This window comes from Thalassophryne amazonica, chromosome 19 (genome assembly GCF_902500255.1).
Source record: "Thalassophryne amazonica chromosome 19, fThaAma1.1, whole genome shotgun sequence".
Lineage (NCBI taxonomy): Eukaryota > Metazoa > Chordata > Actinopteri > Batrachoidiformes > Batrachoididae > Thalassophryne > Thalassophryne amazonica.
Window position 1 is genome coordinate 54,732,146 of NC_047121.1, and position 19,814 is coordinate 54,751,959.

Below are 19,814 nucleotides of genomic sequence, written 5' to 3' on the forward strand. Positions count from 1 at the left end.
TGTTACTAAATACACAAAGCAGATATATGAGAGTATAACCAGATTCTGGAAATTTCAGATAAAACTGTCTCTTGTTATGATGCTAAATAATCCTCCTTTATGTGCCTTGATACATCAGTGGAAAATGCTAGCCTAACTTCTGACAGTCTGCACGATCTAATGCAGCAAATTAGAAGTATGTTATGGTGCACTTTTGTTTATCAGAAGTTACAACCTGCACTTCTTAGAGTAATCACCTTCAACAATCAGGATGGGGGTCATTTCCATTCTTAATGCACAACATGATGTGACATGGTCAGGCCCATTTCCAACCCCTTTTCCATTTAATTCCAACTAAATCCAATTGCATTAGTAACGATACTGCAGTCAATATACATGTAAGGAATGTTTGAGTGCAACGGTAAGGTTATTTGCAAGCATCCTTTCAGTGCGTGAAAATAATTTTAACATTGCAAGAATTGAAAACTATTTGTTTTATATGACACCTAAATAGATCCTTGTCATTTGACATTTTGCTCAAAATAAGTCAGGTGAAAAACACCTTACAATTCTTTTGCAACTTTTTCTTCTTTTCTTTTACAACTAGCGTCCTCGTATTGGACACATTTTTACAAAATGGTAGCATGGTTGTTCAGTAGAGCAAGACATTGAGGCAAAATGAATGGTAAATGGAACACAGTTGCACGAAGATGAATAAATCATATAATTTACTGTTTTTCTGTGCAATGGGACAAATAGTCAATGCTACATGACATCCACAAACTAAATGGCAAGGATTTTTTATGTTATATAAACACTTTGGTAGGCCTTGGTGGTATGGCCTGAAATTTACATTATTCTATAGTATTGAAATACAGAAAGTAAAGATATGTATCATGGACCGGTATATTAATTTTTCTTAATTTTAAAATAAATTCCTATGAAAGGTAAAATGTTGCTATGGCAACTGCATTGCAGCTTTTACCGTAATCCACTGTATTACGAGGGCATATTTTATATAATTTAGAAATATTTAGGGAATCCTTTGGTAATAAATTACAATTAGCAACTTTGTAATGGGGAGCTAAATCATAGCCACTTTTGGCTGTCATTGTAATGCCATTTCCATAGAATTGCCCATTTTATAACTTTTATTGTGCATACACAATAAATATATATATAGAAAATAGTGCAACTGCTATACTCTGATGTGACTTACAAGGGTTAGGGTTAGTCTCTTGAAGAGGCTTTTTTTTTATGAGTGTGACTTATACTCTGGAAAATATACTCAATAATGTCAGATTACACATGATTAAAACAACAATCACAACAGGCAGTACATCAGAAAAAAATGACTGAGTATGTTTATATAATGTCCAGTAAGTACATTGTAAATATTGTAATTATTGTGACAACCCTTGTTCCCAGTCTTGCAAAATTGAAGAGGGGCAATCTTTAATTCCTGGTTCATCTAAATGTTTATCAAAATTTTGAATAGGTTAACCTGCCAATGTTTCCATGAGGTTTCTGGTTTTTTTTTTTGTTTGTTTTTTGTACAGTGTTCTCCCTAGAATTGCCTTGTTGGCCCACTGACATGAGCAACCAAACATACAGTAAAAGTAGAAACTACTAAAATGGTATTTTGCAAACAAGACAGAGTTACTGATGGATAATTTGCGAACTCACTTGCTAATTCCATTATGCTGTTGCTTCTCTTGGTGTTTGCTGGGAATTTCTTTGGATTTCACATCATTGATATATTGATCTTTAAAATATTAACATTTTCAGTTGTGTTTTTAGTAGCAGAAATGTTTGACAAATGTTCCTTTTTTGTGTTTCAGCTGTACTCGTTGAATGAGTACAAGCCTCCCATATCCAAGGCCAAGATGACACAGATCACCAAGTCTGGGATCAAGGCTATTAAAGTAAGCATGTAGAGTTGTAGGATCGGACATTGGGTCTAAAAGGGAATTCCTCTCCTCCAGTTCTTTCTTTAAGGGAGACCACTACACCATTCGCCTGAAATTACATTATTGCACCGGTCCAGTTCTGATGAGCTTTAATATAGAGTGAATTTGACACCCAGTTTGCCCTCAGTGGATCACTAAGTTTTAGTATCACTAACCTCCCTGCTCCCAACTGCATGGGTGCAAAACAACACATTTCAATCAATCAATCAATCAATCAATTTTTTTATATAGCGCCAAATCACAACAAACAGTTGCCCCAAAGCGCTTTATATTGTAAGGCAAGGCCATACAATAATTATGTAAAACCCCAACGGTCAAAACGACCCCCTGTGAGCAAGCACTTGGCTACAGTGGGAAGGAAAAACTCCCTTTTAACAGGAAGAAACCTCCAGCAGAACCAGGCTCAGGGAGGGGCAGTCTTCTGCTGGGACTGGTTGGGGCTGAGGGAGAGAACCAGGAAAAAGACATGCTGTGGAGGGGAGCAGAGATCGATCACTAATGATTAAATGCAGAGTGGTGCATACAGAGCAAAAAGAGAAAGAAACAGTGCATCATGGGAACCCCCCAGCAGTCTACGTCTATAGCAGCATAACTAAGGGATGGTTCAGGGTCACCTGATCCAGCCCTAACTATAAGCTTTAGCAAAAAGGAAAGTTTTAAGCCTAATCTTAAAAGTAGAGAGGGTGTCTGTCTCCCTGATCTGAATTGGGAGCTGGTTCCACAGGAGAGGAGCCTGAAAGCTGAAGGCTCTGCCTCCCATTCTACTCTTACAAACCCTACGAACTACAAGTAAGCCTGCAGTCTGAGAGCGAAGCGCTCTATTGGGGTGATATGGTACTACGAGGTCCCTAAGATAAGATGGGACCTGATTATTCAAAACCTTATAAGTAAGAAGAAGAATTTTAAATTCTATTCTAGAATTAACAGGAAGCCAATGAAGAGAGGCCAATATGGGTGAGATATGCTCTCTCCTTCTAGTCCCCGTCAGTACTCTAGCTGCAGCATTTTGAATTAACTGAAGGCTTTTTAGGGAACTTTAGGACAACCTGATAATAATGAATTACAATAGTCCAGCCTAGAGGAAATAAATGCATGAATTAGTTTTTCAGCATCACTCTGAGACAAGACCTTTCTGATTTTAGAGATATTGCGTAAATGCAAAAAAGCAGTCCTACATATTTGTTTAATATGCGCTTTGAATGACATATCCTGATCAAAAATGACTCCAAGAGTTCTCACAGTATTACTAGAGGTCAGGGTAATGCCATCCACAGTAAGGATCTGGTTAGACACCATGTTTCTAAGATTTGTGGGGCCAAGTACAATAACTTCAGTTTTATCTGAGTTTAAAAGCAGGAAATTAGAGGTCATCCATGTCTTTATGTCTGTAAGACAATCCTGCAGTTTAGCTAATTGGTGTGTTTGAGTATAAGCAAATTTTAATGGGCATATTTATTGTCAGAATCACCTCAGTCATCACTGGCCCATCTCAGGGTGCATATGCACCTACTACCTTCTTCAAAGTTTGACTCCAGACCCCCTTTGAAGCATTTCAAAACAGTGGCCTGGCCATGTGTGGTCCACAGGCTACAAATTAGCGTCTCTGATTCAGCAGCTGCACAGCAGCTGACTTCACAAGCTGCTGTCTGACAAACCATCACACGGGTCATCAGAGTTCATACTTTTTAAAAATGATTCTTTGTCTTCAACAACACGTGTCTGGCGTGAATTAGTTTTTTATATATATATATATGAGGTCTATTAGAAAAGTATCGTACCTTTTTATTTTTTTCAAAAACTATATGGATTTGAATCACGTGTGATTACATCAGCCAAGCTTGAACCTTTGGGACATGCCTATCTTGGCTTTCAGTGCTTACCGGTCGAGTGAGTATAAGAGAAATTGTGGAGAGCTGGGCATGTCCCAACTTGTCCTCTGGCACTCCGAAACGGAGGTGTTCCTTTGTCTCGCTTCATCAGCGAATCGGTCGTGACGCGTGAAGCCTCCGCGCTGCTTTCCATGACAAAATCTCTTGTTAAAAGTGAAATCTGCCGGAAAATGGCTGATGTCCAGCTCTTGTGATAACCAGAGAAATTGCACACGACGGTCCCGGCTCCACACAGCCATCCGTTTAGAAATTATGTAGTGGTTTCTGCCTCTCGATGGCGGCTCGGAGCGCGGCGCGCTGTGCGCCATTGTGGGCCGTCCGTAAAGCTGTAGTAACACTCCTTATTCTCTGTGAAGCCTGTAAAATTTTCACCGAAAGCCAGATAAATTTTTCGAATGGTTTCCAGCTGCCTGTCTCTAACAGTTTCTGAAAAAATTCTGATGGAAAAAAAAGCCCAAATCATTCCGCCATTTCCTCGCAATGAAACAACGACGAGAGGGGTGGAGCAGTGCTCACTCAAAGCCTGCCCACAGGCGAATGACGCAATCGACAGGCGTGGAAAATCTCACGCATGCACACGAAGGTTCAAGCTTGGCTGACGTAAAAACATAGGAATCAAATCCATGTAGTTTTTGAAAAAATAAAAAGGTCAGTTACTTTTCTAACAGACCTCATATATATATATATATATATATCGCTGTAAAATCACTAACACATCACATAATGGGTGGGGAAGTGTTACATGAATATAAAATTATGTATAGTGCGAAAATTATTTGAGGTAGCATTAGGTGGAGGGTCATTTTAGACTTTTCATTTCAATAGGAGTCAAAATCTGTCCAACACATATGAGATTCTGATGTCTGCTGCCTTCTGTTAGTGTGATGCCACCTCCAGCTAGATAATATAATAAATATAATGAGTAGATTTTTGCTGTGTCAAATCTATATATTTATGTAGTACTAAATCACAAGATAAGTCACCCAAATGTGCTCCACAAGGGAGAAGTCTAACCATACCCACCTCCTGAGCAAGCATGCAGGCAACAGTGGTAAATCACTTGCAGAAAAACTGTTACGTCGCAGGTTATGCTTGAGAGAATGTCATAGTCAAATGCTTGACATCCAAATTAATTAATACTTCATATTATAAAAAATAAACATCAGGTCTTGCGTGGTTTCTTGTTTGACTGCCTGCTTGCCAGGAGTATAATATTATAGGGGGAAACAGGCATTTTTAAAAATAGACAATATACAAAACTGAGCAGCTGCAAACTTAAAATATGAAACATGTAAAGTACACATGAAACAAATTTGAAGGTGCTATAAATTGACATTAGCTGTGGTGATCACTTTTTTTTTTTTAACAATTTTGAGTTATAAAAAAGATTTTGTGTAGCACCAGTACAAGTGTGTTCTTCATTATTCAAAGGATTCCCAAACTATATCGCCAGTATGCTCAAAATTTGCCTTTTCTGAAGACACTTTAGGACTTTAAGTTATTGAACAACCACAGCTGACCAGAGATCATTAGGAAAAACCCCAGATAATCTCATTTTACTGGATAACTAGTGAACAGGTAAGACAACACACAGCTCTGCTGTGTCAGTTGTCAGTACTAACATTAGCGGCAGTTGTATTTTTACCTGGTTGGCTAGAGTGAGTAAGAAGGGAGACAAAAGTTTTATCTTAGCTCCTTCAGCTGTATGTTTCTTTGTTATAAGTAGGAAATTCCGAGTTCCCAGTTCTCTGGAGTAGGTTTTCATCCAGGATGTCTCTGTACATTGCTGCATTCGTCTTTCCCTCAATCCTGACTAGTCTCCCAGTTCCTGCTGCTAAAAAACATCCCCACAGCATGATGCTGCCACCACCATGCTTCATTGTTGGGATGGTGCCTGGTTTCTGCCCATGATGCCTGGCATTCACGCCAAAGAGTTCGGTCTTTGTCTCATCAGACCAGAGAATTTTGTTTCTCCTGGTCTGAGAGTCCTTCGGGTGCCTTTTGTCAAACTCCAGGTGGGCTGCCATATGCCTTTTACTAAGGAGTGGCTTCCATCTGGCCACTTTACCATAGAGGCCTGATTGGTGGATTGCTGCATAGATGCTTGTCCTTCTGGAAGGTTCTCCTCTCGCCACAGAGGAATGCTGGAGCTCTGACAGAGTGACCATCGTGTTCTTGGTCACCTCCCTGACTAAGGTCCTTCTTCTCCCTCGATTGCTCAGTTTAGACAGGCGGCCAGCTCTAGGAAGAGTCCTGGTGGATCTGAACTTCTTTCATTTACAGATGATTGAGGTCACTGTGCTCATTAGGACCTTCAAGGCAGCAGAAATGTTTCTGTTCCCTTCATTAGATTTGTGCCTTGAGACAAGCCTATCTCTGAGGTCTACAGACAACTCCTTTGATTTCGTGCTTGGTTTGTGCTCTAACTGTCAACTGTGGGACCTTATATGTAGACAGGTGTGTGTCTTTCCAAATTATATCCAGTCAACTGAATTTACCCCAGGTGGACTCCAATTAAGCTGTAGAAACATCTCAAGGATCATCAGTGGAAACAGGATGCACCTGAGCTCAATTTTGTGCTTCATGGCAAAGACTGTGAATACATATATGTGATTTCTTAGGTTTTTTTTTTTTTTTTTTTTTTTTTTTTTTGAATAAATTAACATGAATCTAAAAAAAAAAAAAAAAAAACTTTTTCACATTGCCATTATAGGGTATTGTGTGTAGAATTTTGAGGGAAAAAAAATTGTTTCAGCCTCTTTGGAATAAGGCTTCAACAAAAAAAATGTGGAAAAAGTGAAGTGCTTTGAATACTTTCCAGGTGCACTGTGTATCTCTGTTAAGCAAAATTTATGTGACAGCTTCATTGTATTGCACTAAGTTGTAATTTGACTTGTCCAATTTTTCATCTGATAGCGCTTCCATGACTGCTAAAGATCTCCTGCGAGCACTGCAGCTTATGGCGTACTGAATTTAGCTTCCTTGTGGTCGGCGCTATTTAACCACTCCAAGTCTGATGCATGGAAACTGATGACGTCCCAACACATTCCCATTATATATTAAAAGTATTTTCATTCAGGGGATTTTCGGGGCTGGGGGGGCAAGTAAAAAAAACTGTCTCTGATATTTGAGGGAAAAAAAGCCCATGAAAGTTTGCAGAATTTCCGCATCAGACTTACAGAGCTGTTAATTAGCGCTGACCGTTCCTCGTATGGTGGATGAATTTTTACAAACAAGTTGTGGAGTCATTCAATAGTGCAAAGCGTTATGGGTCAAAAATGCATGGCAAATACAGTGCATCCAGAACATAGGGATGGGATGACTAGTCATAATAGTCGACTCTGACTAGCTAAGATCTGACTAGTTTTTTTAATTAGTCGACTAGTTGTAAACCATTTATTAAGTTCTTTTAACCCTTAAAGGAATAGACCTGCTGGAGCTACCACCACTCCCTTCACTGAGTGAAGAAAGTGTGTGAACCTTGGCAGGTGAACTAGTCAGCTCAAACAGGTCATCTAAGCCTAGTAAATGAATTCAGGTATTGTCTTCATGCTAATGCTGTTTTTTGTATTTGTGAGTTTGTGCTTATATTTGTTAAAATACATGTCATATTTGAGTTTCACCATGAAGATTTGAAATTGGCTTAATTCATTCAATGTCAAATTTATCACCAACTAGTTGATGACTAATGGTACCCAACTAGTCTACTAATGATTTTCATGAGTCATCCCAACCCTAGGAAAACGTGAAGCGCTGTGAAAATTTCTTATGCACTGTACATACAGTGGGACAAATAACGAATGCCATGTGACAGAATCCACCAATCAAATGACAAGGATTTTATTAAAGTGGATATGACACCTAAAAAATGAGGTAAAACTGATATAAATATCAAAATATACATACAGCATAGTAAGTTGAAAGTGGTTTTAATCATTATCACTGAGAAAAGGCATTTGTTCTGTCAGTCGGTCTGAGGTTCTACAACCCCTGGCAAAAATTATGGAATCACCGGCCTCGGAGGATGTTCATTCAGTTGTTTAATTTTGTAGAAAAAAGCAGATCACAGACATGACACAAAACTAAAGTCATTTCAAATGGCAACTTTCTGGCTTTAAGAAACACTATAAGAAATCAAGAAAAAAATTGTGGCAGTCAGTAACGGTTACTTTTTTAGACCAAGCAGAGGGAAAAAATATGGACTCACTCAATTCTGAGGAATAAATTATGGAATCACCGTGTAAATTTTCATCCCCAAAACTAACACCTGCATCAAATCAGATCTGCTCATTAGTCTGCATCTAAAAAGGAGTGATCACACCTTGGCGAGCTGTTGCACCAAGTGGACTGACATGAATCATGGCTCCAACACGAGAGATGTCAATTGAAACAAAGGAGAGGATTATCAAACTCTTAAAAGAGGGTAAATCATCACGCAGTCAGCTGTGTCTAAACTCTGGACCAAATATAAACATGGGAAGGTTGTTAAAGGCAAACATACTGGTAGACATACCAAGGAAGACATCAAAGTGTCAAGACAGAAAGCTTTAAAGCAATATGTCTCAAAAATTGAAAATGCACAACAAAACAAACGAGGAACGAATGGGAGGAAACTGGAGCCAACGCCTGTGACCGAACTGTAAGAAACCGCCTAAAAGAAATGGGATTTACATACAGAAAAGCTAAACGAAAGCCATCATTAACACCTAAACAGAATGATGATAATGCATCTTGCCATAGAGCAAAAACTGTGAAAACATTCCTTGCAAAAAGACACATAGGGTCAATGTCATGGCCTGCACGTGACGCGTGAAGCCTCCGCGCTGCTTTCCATGACAAAATCTCTTGTTAAAAGTGAAATCTGCCGGAAAATGGCTGATGTCCAGCTCTTGTGATAACCAGAGAAATTGCACACGACGGTCCCGGCTCCACACAGCCATCCGTTTAGAAATTATGTAGTGGTTTCTGCCTCTCGATGGCGGCTCGGAGCGCGGCGCGCTGTGCGCCATTGTGGGCCGTCCGTAAAGCTGTAGTAACACTCCTTATTCTCTGTGAAGCCTGTAAAATTTTCACCGAAAGCCAGATAAATTTTTCGAATGGTTTCCAGCTGCCTGTCTCTAACAGTTTCTGAAAAAATTCTGATGGAAAAAAAAGCCCAAATCATTCCGCCATTTCCTCGCAATGAAACAACGACGAGAGGGGTGGAGCAGTGCTCACTCAAAGCCTGCCCACAGGCGAATGACGCAATCGACAGGCGTGGAAAATCTCACGCATGCACACGAAGGTTCAAGCTTGGCTGACGTAAAAACATAGGAATCAAATCCATGTAGTTTTTGAAAAAATATACAAGGTCAGTTACTTTTCTAACAGACCTCATATATATATATATATATAGCTGTAAAATCACTAACACATCACATAATGGGTGGGGAAGTGTTACATGAATATAAAATTATGTATAGTGCGAAAATTATTTGAGGTAGCATTAGGTGGAGGGTCATTTTAGACTTTTCATTTCAATAGGAGTCAAAATCTGTCCAACACATATGAGATTCTGATGTCTGCTGCCTTCTGTTAGTGTGATGCCACCTCCAGCTAGATAATATAATAAATATAATGAGTAGATTTTTGCTGTGTCAAATCTATATATTTATGTAGTACTAAATCACAAGATAAGTCACCCAAATGTGCTCCACAAGGGAGAAGTCTAACCATACCCACCTCCTGAGCAAGCATGCAGGCAACAGTGGTAAATCACTTGCAGAAAAACTGTTACGTCGCAGGTTATGCTTGAGAGAATGTCATAGTCAAATGCTTGACATCCAAATTAATTAATACTTCATATTATAAAAAATAAACATCAGGTCTTGCGTGGTTTCTTGTTTGACTGCCTGCTTGCCAGGAGTATAATATTATAGGGGGAAACAGGCATTTTTAAAAATAGACAATATACAAAACTGAGCAGCTGCAAACTTAAAATATGAAACATGTAAAGTACACATGAAACAAATTTGAAGGTGCTATAAATTGACATTAGCTGTGGTGATCACTTTTTTTTTTTAACAATTTTGAGTTATAAAAAAGATTTTGTGTAGCACCAGTACAAGTGTGTTCTTCATTATTCAAAGGATTCCCAAACTATATCGCCAGTATGCTCAAAATTTGCCTTTTCTGAAGACACTTTAGGACTTTAAGTTATTGAACAACCACAGCTGACCAGAGATCATTAGGAAAAACCCCAGATAATCTCATTTTACTGGATAACTAGTGAACAGGTAAGACAACACACAGCTCTGCTGTGTCAGTTGTCAGTACTAACATTAGCGGCAGTTGTATTTTTACCTGGTTGGCTAGAGTGAGTAAGAAGGGAGACAAAAGTTTTATCTTAGCTCCTTCAGCTGTATGTTTCTTTGTTATAAGTAGGAAATTCCGAGTTCCCAGTTCTCTGGAGTAGGTTTTCATCCAGGATGTCTCTGTACATTGCTGCATTCGTCTTTCCCTCAATCCTGACTAGTCTCCCAGTTCCTGCTGCTAAAAAACATCCCCACAGCATGATGCTGCCACCACCATGCTTCATTGTTGGGATGGTGCCTGGTTTCTGCCCATGATGCCTGGCATTCACGCCAAAGAGTTCGGTCTTTGTCTCATCAGACCAGAGAATTTTGTTTCTCCTGGTCTGAGAGTCCTTCGGGTGCCTTTTGTCAAACTCCAGGTGGGCTGCCATATGCCTTTTACTAAGGAGTGGCTTCCATCTGGCCACTTTACCATAGAGGCCTGATTGGTGGATTGCTGCATAGATGCTTGTCCTTCTGGAAGGTTCTCCTCTCGCCACAGAGGAATGCTGGAGCTCTGACAGAGTGACCATCGTGTTCTTGGTCACCTCCCTGACTAAGGTCCTTCTTCTCCCTCGATTGCTCAGTTTAGACAGGCGGCCAGCTCTAGGAAGAGTCCTGGTGGATCTGAACTTCTTTCATTTACAGATGATTGAGGTCACTGTGCTCATTAGGACCTTCAAGGCAGCAGAAATGTTTCTGTTCCCTTCATTAGATTTGTGCCTCGAGACAAGCCTATCTCTGAGGTCTACAGACAACTCCTTTGATTTCGTGCTTGGTTTGTGCTCTAACTGTCAACTGTGGGACCTTATATGTAGACAGGTGTGTGTCTTTCCAAATTATATCCAGTCAACTGAATTTACCCCAGGTGGACTCCAATTAAGCTGTAGAAACATCTCAAGGATCATCAGTGGAAACAGGATGCACCTGAGCTCAATTTTGTGCTTCATGGCAAAGACTGTGAATACATATATGTGAAACTTTTTCACATTGCCATTATAGGGTATTGTGTGTAGAATTTGAGGGAAAAAAAATTGTTTCAGCCTCTTTGGAATAAGGCTTCAACAAAAAAAATGTGGAAAAAGTGAAGTGCTTTGAATACTTTCCAGGTGCACTGTGTATCTCTGTTAAGCAAAATTTATGTGACAGCTTCATTGTATTGCACTAAGTTGTAATTTGACTTGTCCAATTTTTCATCTGATAGCGCTTCCATGACTGCTAAAGATCTCCTGCGAGCACTGCAGCTTATGGCGTACTGAATTTAGCTTCCTTGTGGTCGGCGCTATTTAACCACTCCAAGTCTGATGCATGGAAACTGATGACGTCCCAACACATTCCCATTATATATTAAAAGTATTTTCATTCAGGGGATTTTCGGGGCTGGGGGGGCAAGTAAAAAAAACTGTCTCTGATATTTGAGGGAAAAAAAGCCCATGAAAGTTTGCAGAATTTCCGCATCAGACTTACAGAGCTGTTAATTAGCGCTGACCGTTCCTCGTATGGTGGATGAATTTTTACAAACAAGTTGTGGAGTCATTCAATAGTGCAAAGCGTTATGGGTCAAAAATGCATGGCAAATACAGTGCATCCAGAACATAGGGATGGGATGACTAGTCATAATAGTCGACTCTGACTAGCTAAGATCTGACTAGTTTTTTTAATTAGTCGACTAGTTGTAAACCATTTATTAAGTTCTTTTAACCCTTAAAGGAATAGACCTGCTGGAGCTACCACCACTCCCTTCACTCAGTGAAGAAAGTGTGTGAACCTTGGCAGGTGAACTAGTCAGCTCAAACAGGTCATCTAAGCCTAGTAAATGAATTCAGGTATTGTCTTCATGCTAATGCTGTTTTTTGTATTTGTGAGTTTGTGCTTATATTTGTTAAAATACATGTCATATTTGAGTTTCACCATGAAGATTTGAAATTGGCTTAATTCATTCAATGTCAAATTTATCACCAACTAGTTGATGACTAATGGTACCCAACTAGTCTACTAATGATTTTCATGAGTCATCCCAACCCTAGGAAAACGTGAAGCGCTGTGAAAATTTCTTATGCACTGTACATACAGTGGGACAAATAACGAATGCCATGTGACAGAATCCACCAATCAAATGACAAGGATTTTATTTAAAGTGGATATGACACCTAAAAAATGAGGTAAAACTGATATAAATATCAAAATATACATACAGCATAGTAAGTTGAAAGTGGTTTTAATCATTATCACTGAGAAAAGGCATTTGTTCTGTCAGTCGGTCTGAGGTTCTACAACCCCTGGCAAAAATTATGGAATCACCGGCCTCGGAGGATGTTCATTCAGTTGTTTAATTTTGTAGAAAAAAGCAGATCACAGACATGACACAAAACTAAAGTCATTTCAAATGGCAACTTTCTGGCTTTAAGAAACACTATAAGAAATCAAGAAAAAAATTGTGGCAGTCAGTAACGGTTACTTTTTTAGACCAAGCAGAGGGAAAAAATATGGACTCACTCAATTCTGAGGAATAAATTATGGAATCACCGTGTAAATTTTCATCCCCAAAACTAACACCTGCATCAAATCAGATCTGCTCATTAGTCTGCATCTAAAAAGGAGTGATCACACCTTGGCGAGCTGTTGCACCAAGTGGACTGACATGAATCATGGCTCCAACACGAGAGATGTCAATTGAAACAAAGGAGAGGATTATCAAACTCTTAAAAGAGGGTAAATCATCACGCAGTCAGCTGTGTCTAAACTCTGGACCAAATATAAACATGGGAAGGTTGTTAAAGGCAAACATACTGGTAGACATACCAAGGAAGACATCAAAGTGTCAAGACAGAAAGCTTTAAAGCAATATGTCTCAAAAATTGAAAATGCACAACAAAACAAACGAGGAACGAATGGGAGGAAACTGGAGCCAACGCCTGTGACCGAACTGTAAGAAACCGCCTAAAGGAAATGGGATTTACATACAGAAAAGCTAAACGAAAGCCATCATTAACACCTAAACAGAATGATGATAATGCATCTTGCCATAGAGCAAAAACTGTGAAAACATTCCTTGCAAAAAGACACATAGGGTCAATGTCATGGCCTGCAGATAGTCCGGATCTTAATCCAATTGAAAATCTTTGGTGGAAGTTGAAGAAAATGGTCCATGACAAGGCTCCAATCTGCAAAGCTGATCTGGCAACAGCAATCAGAGAAAGTTGGAGCCAGATTGATGAAGAGTACTGTTTGTCACTCATTAAGTCCATGCCTCAGAGACTGCAAGCTGTTATAAAAGCCAGAGGTGGTGCAACAAAATACTAGTGATGTGTTGGAGCGTTCTTTTGTTTTTCATGATTCCATAATTTTTTCCTCAGAATTGAGTGATTCCATATTTTTTTCCTTCTGCTTGGTCTAAAAAAGTAACCGTTACTGACTGCCACAATTTTTTTTCCTGATTTCTTATAGTGTTTCTTAAAGCCAGAAAGTTGCCATTTGAAATGACTTTAGTTTTGTGTCATGTCTGTGATCTGCTTTTTTTCTACAACATTAAACAACTGAATGAACATCCTCCGAGGCCGGTGATTCCATATTTTTTGCCAGGGGTTGTAGATAGCCTTCATGATAAAAGTCATCAAACACCATCTTTTGTTTGGTAGGCTCATAAATCAAGTCAACAGCGCTATTTGTTTTTGTGTGCGTATGCTTGTATTTGTTGATGTGTTTTTTGATATTGCAACAGTTTTCATATACTTGCACTGAGCCACATTATTAAAACTCCTGAAACTGACAACTGCATGTATTCAGAGTGGCACAATTCACAGTGATACATTAATTAATGCTCAATCTCCAAGGTGTCACATGTCTAGGGGTCCTTAAAAGAGTAATGTAAAGAATAATAATTCTAAAGTTGGTTTGTAATTATCAAATAAATAAATAAATAAATAAACTGGGCAATAAAAGTAGTGTTCTTTGGAGTCAGTGCCTCTCCTGGCTTGTTTGGAGTCTACAGACGTTCTAAACTGCACTTACACTAATATAGTGTAAAAGTTAGTCAGTTTAATGTGTTGCATACTGTTACCACAATGGTAATAGTTTGCAGGACATTATGTTACCACACTGCATGCTTGTCTGCGTGTCTCCTTCTTGTAAATATGACCACTCAATAGCGGCACGAGAGACACTCCCTGTGTCATAGAAAACCTTTTTTTAACTTTTTAGTTTATATTTTTGTCCAAAACAAATTGTATCCTCATGTTCACAATCACGATTGGTGCGTCATGCAGCTAGGCAACGCAAACAATGGTGTCAAGAAATATGATGCATAGCTGACAGAAGACGTTTCATTTTGTACTTAGAATAGCTTGGAAATGTGCTTTAATGTGATTTATCATAAAAATCAAAGTTTATTGGTTAAGTTATTGTAAAACTCTCATTCAGGCCTAAGCTGGCCGGGGGGGACTTGACCCTCATCAGAACACATGAAATTTAACAGTCTGTACACCTGGGGTCAATGTGGACACCCCCACAGTTTCTTATTTTTTAGTACTGCAAAGATTTTTTTATAGCCCATTCGTACATGTCTATACCATAGGATCAGTTTTCAACCGTTTTGAAGAAACTATTGAGTAATTTGACTAATAAACCAAATTTAATTTTGATAGAACTTTCTCTGTATTTTTCTAACACAACTTTTCAAAATAAAATTCAAGACTGAACCTGTGTTTCCTGAAGGGAAACTGCTCTGGTAGTACAGTAGGTATGAACAATTGGCACAAAACTCAAAATCTTGCTATAGAGTCCTACTAGATACCATTATATCAAACTGGGGTCCAAACAGACCTCATAAGAAAAATTATTATGGAATTCACAGTATTTTAATCAAATATGTTCAAAAGAAGTGAAATTGAAGACAACTTTAAAGGTGACAGTTACATAACTAGAGCACCATGTTTGCAGAGCACAAACCTCCGCCAACGCTAATTTCCAAATCCACAAATTTTTACCTTGGAAAAAAATTTCATGGTTAAAGTCCTGTCAGAAGTGGCTTTTCATAAGCTAAATTAGATGTGATCAAATGTCAGCAGGATATATTTAGTTCATGTATTTGAATCAGAGTTTTTTTGTGGTGTTGGCAGGTTTTTTTCCTCAACTTTTTTGGTTTCTGAATTCTTTTTCGGATAATTTTCACAGAACGTTGGTTATTTCTGCTATGCACAATTTGTCATTGCTTTTTGGCACTTGGTTTCCAATTGATAACTGGTAGACAAAATTGGAACCTCATCCAATTTTGGTTGTGTAGGTAAATCCATAACAGAAAAATGAAAGAGTGATTGAGGCATTTCTGATTGCGATATAATGCAAACTGTACACCAAAAGGGCTTTTCAATATTAAATTCAAATGTCCACAAAATCCACAATCTGGATCAGATCTGGATCAAACTTTGTCAGGCAATAGAGAGTGCCAGTCTTTGCCTCACTTTCAAATATGAGAGTGATTGGGGCATGTTTGATTAAGGTATAATGTAAAATATACATTAAATAGGGTTTTCTATGTTAAATTTAAATGGCCGCAAAATATGTAATCTGGATCAGATCCAGATCGAACTTTGTCAGTTAGCCATCCTACATAACGCTGTCAAACATGAAAGAAATTCAATCTTTTTTGACAGAGTTATGATTTTTTTGAACATTCATTCAATGTTAAAGGATGGGGATTTTTCAAATTTTCCAAAATTTTTCCTAGGGATGGGTACTTTCACATTTTAACCGATTACCCGGTACCTGGGAATCTCTACGGTATGCAACGGTACCAATTTTCGGTACTTTTGTGTTGTGTTTGAAGTAAAAGAAAATTACATTTTAGCAGATTTATTTCTGAAAAGTATAAACTTTAACAAATATGTCAAAACAACATGAATTTTTTTGTCTTGTAACAAGGCAATTGTTTCACATATTTCTTGAACATAGAAAACTCTTAACTACACCTAGCAGTGTTTTTCTTTAAAATGCACAAATTAAAACCAAAAGGGGATAGACTAAAAATAAATAAAAGTGTACTTTTTATAAATTAAAGTGCAACAAACTAAAAATAAAAGTGAGGCAAACGTTTTTGCAATGAGCTACATTCACTGTAGCGTTTTGTCGTTACTTGTGCAGTTTTTTTCAAGAACCCCATGCATATCAACTTTTTCGGGCAAGAGCCGAGTCCGCTCCACACGTGCTAATGTCATCTAAACACTACGCTTTAGCGTTGTTTTACCTGCAGCAGACGATGAATAGTCGTTGTCACTGTTGCCATCACCAAATGTTTCAACAAGCGTATCTTCTCCAGCGATGCTGGCTGCAGATGACGAGTCGCTAGCGGTGCCGAATTCAGGAGCTGATCTGACTCACAGGTGGTCAAAAATTGTGCTCTCTTCAGCGTTGAGAAATATCTTGAGCTTAACCAGGTCCTTCCTCAGATTAGATGTATTTCCGCCGCTGGCCTTGCATTTTGCGTCACAAATATCACAGGGAGCGTAATCTGCATCACATTTACAAAAGTTGAGCCATAATTTTGAGTGCTTTCTGTCAGCCATGCTGCTTTGTTTATGAACCAGCAGCTGCCGCTTCTGACGTCATTATGCTGTGTGTGCTGCGTTTGTGTTCAGCATGTAAAATTGTTCACTCTCCCACTCCCTCAAGCATAATGGTGCATTTAAGTACCAAAACATGGTACCGTTTGATTTTACGTGAACAGATACCCGGTAGTACCGATAGAATTCGGTCGGTACCAAAAAAGTACAGAATTTAGTACTCATCCCTAATTTTTCCTGATTTTGACCTATGAACTTGAAAATTTAATCACTTCTTGCCTATCAGGATATGAATCCTCTGTAAAAATTTCGTAACGATATATGAAAAATTGTGGGTTCCAGGCTGTTCACAAACACAGGGGCGAAAACAACCTCCACCCAACTGTAAGTAAGTCCCTTCGGCTGCTCCCTTGTTTGCACTCGGGGTCGCCACTTACGCCGGACGCCCTTCCTGGCGCAACTCCACATTACATGGAGAAATGTGGCAGGGGTGGGATTTGAAGCCAGAACCTTCTGAACTGAAACCAAGCGCATTAACCATCCACTCAACTGGATAAGAGTTAATCTGCCCCCAACTGTTGGGTGTGCGTTCTCTGCGAACCCTGCTAATGGTGCATTCAGATAGACTAATGAATGTGTGATTGAGGAAGCGGTGCACATTTTGCCTGTGGGTTACCATTTAACTGTTTGCTGACAAATGTCCATTCTCTATTCTGTAACCTTTTGTTTTCAGAACATTATAATGACTTTTCTGGGGAAAGAAGTGATCACTAATCAATGACCAACTTCCCCATGACCCTCTATAGGTGCAGCATGATTCACTTGAAATAAAAAAAAAACTGCTCAGCTTTTCCTTTTCTCTTTTTCTGAGGTGCCGAGACCAAAACATATTAGCCTTCAGACAGTGACTTGTATTACTGCTTCTGAATATTGTTTCTGAATAAACTGCTTTATTTTGGTGTTGCCTGTGAATAACACCTGTTTCCCCTTCCCTCAGCAGCTCTCCCAGCATCCCCAAAGCACTGAAAGTGAAGCAGGAGGATGGGGTGGAGAGAGTTACACAGAGATAAGAGAGTCCCTAACCAGCTTAGGTAGGAGTATGGGTTGTTTCACAAGGAAGGTGGAAGAAGGCTGAAACAATTTAAGCTGATTTCTCCCAGTGAAGTGGAGTTTTCTGTTGCTTCTGTGAGCCATACTTCTGGTTGTCTGGCATTGGACCTTGGTGGATGTTTGTGATTGTACTTTTTAGGGTGACAGCTCATTAATATTTTGTTTGATAATCATTTTGGTCTTCTTATTGCAGCCACCTGTTGACATTTCTTGAAACTTAAGACTATTTTCTTTGTGAATGTTGGACTGCTTTATTCGGGAACTTGAGAATTTCTTTGTTGTTGTGTGGAAATTTAGGAGTTGACATCTTTGTTGGAAATTCATCTGTGGCTTTTACATCGTTGACCCCATTTTTAGTCAATTGATGCATTTTCATGCTTTAGCATTAAGCATTTTGATGGGACCATTTTTACTTGTACTAGAGCAGTGGTTCTCAATCTTTTTACAATAATTACCACCTTAGAAAATATTTGGCTTTCCAAGTACCACCGTTACAACTGGTAATAAAAGCATCACAGTTTTCCATTTATTCACAATCAGTGTTCCCCACAGTCGTCCGTCATCTCTTCAGCATTCTGCTCATGACTAAAATAAATTCTATTAGTGATCCCCCAAGACTACAAAAGTATGTTAAATTATACTGTTAACAACAGCATGTCATTCATTACAAGCAGCTGAGGTTAGACAGGCAGGCCTACGACATCATCATTCTTTCAGAAAAAAACTGTAAATTCAGTGGGGTATGACTATACGCCAGAAGGCACCGGGAGGCACCGGAGGGCACCAAAAAGCTGTCTGTATATGCTGTATGTGGCTTAGTGCAGTGTCCGTGTTTGAAGCTTGGGAAAGATAAATAATTGACACAAGCTTACATGTATTGACAGTGGCAGCTCTTGTACATCTAACATAATAGGTTTACATGCATATGGGAGATTTCCATCAATTTCGAATTGCTCTCCATCAATGTCTGTCTGTTGCAGCAGAAACTGATTTGCAGCTTTGTATCTGAAGCATGTATTAGCCGAGTCTGACTCTTATGAAGCGTTGCCTCATTTTGCTTCTCTTGCAGAGCCAAGTTAGACTCATGAAGCATTGTTTCATTTCGCTTTTCTTACAGAGCAGAGTCCGACTCTTATGGAGCATTGCTTCATTTTGGTTCACTTATTGCTGAGAGCAGTGTCAGATTGGATTTGTTTAAGTCTTGAAGCCGTAAAACTGTTAAATCCTTTATTATCAATCATCTGCTCCATTTGGTTATATTGATTCAATGAAAAGTTGTTGAGTTAACCTTAACCTTATTTGAAATAAAGCCTCTGACTTAATTACACCAAAAAATAAAAATAAGTTTGTTCAGTACGGATCTACATACATATACTGAACATGCAGTGACCCTTTTTATGGAGCCTTTCTGTACCTCCCGGCATCTCCTGGTGTATAGTCATACCAATTCGGTATCTTTGTGCTGATGTACTGGACCCAAACCCGATTATCATTTCAATATGTTGTTTGTCTGAGCTCGGTTCGACCCATCAGGTCCTGTCAGGTCTTGATTTGGGTGTCTACGCTCTATTCTGCATAATAACTACAGAATAATTCATCACAGTTTCAGACGTACTGATAAACTAAATCTGCAAGAAACTTACTTTGCTTTAATCCATGTTTTATGTCCATTTACATCTTCTCTGTAGGAAATGGAATCAAAACAAACCAAGATTTAATCCACATTTTGTCTTGTTTTTTCCAGATAATCATGAGGTTTTTTTTTTCTGCCAGTATTTTAGCTTATATTTGTTGTTATATTTAATGCCTTTAGCACTGAAAATGCTTTAAAGTTCACAATCCATTGTCTGTACTCTTATACAGATTTCACTGGTGGTTTGAATGGGATCCCAAGTTGTTAAGTTGCTTAAAAATGAACATAGGTTTTTGTTTTTAAAAGATAAAAACTTAGTTTACATGCAGTGCTTACAAATTTTG

General features: G+C 38.8%; 1 protein-coding gene and 1 long non-coding RNA gene across 4 annotated transcripts in view; both read left to right on the forward strand.

Moving 5' to 3' along the window:
- The window catches only part of scaf8 (SR-related CTD-associated factor 8), a 61,369-nt gene that overhangs the window by 496 nt on the left and 41,059 nt on the right, over positions 1 to 19,814 (forward strand). For 2 of the 3 annotated variants that reach the window (XM_034195163.1, XM_034195164.1), the window contains exon 2: positions 1,821 to 1,904. In XM_034195163.1, coding sequence (XP_034051054.1) covers positions 1,821 to 1,904 — 84 coding nt within the window. Of the gene's footprint in view, positions 1 to 1,820; positions 1,905 to 17,724; positions 17,819 to 19,814 lie in introns of all 3 variants that reach the window. The other variant, XM_034195165.1, reaches the window with a different exon arrangement.
- LOC117531974 lies at positions 2,061 to 15,636 on the forward strand. Its single transcript, XR_004566761.1, has 4 exons — positions 2,061 to 2,075; positions 5,447 to 5,452; positions 13,309 to 13,314; positions 15,478 to 15,636. It is a non-coding gene; the product is annotated as an uncharacterized LOC117531974 (long non-coding RNA).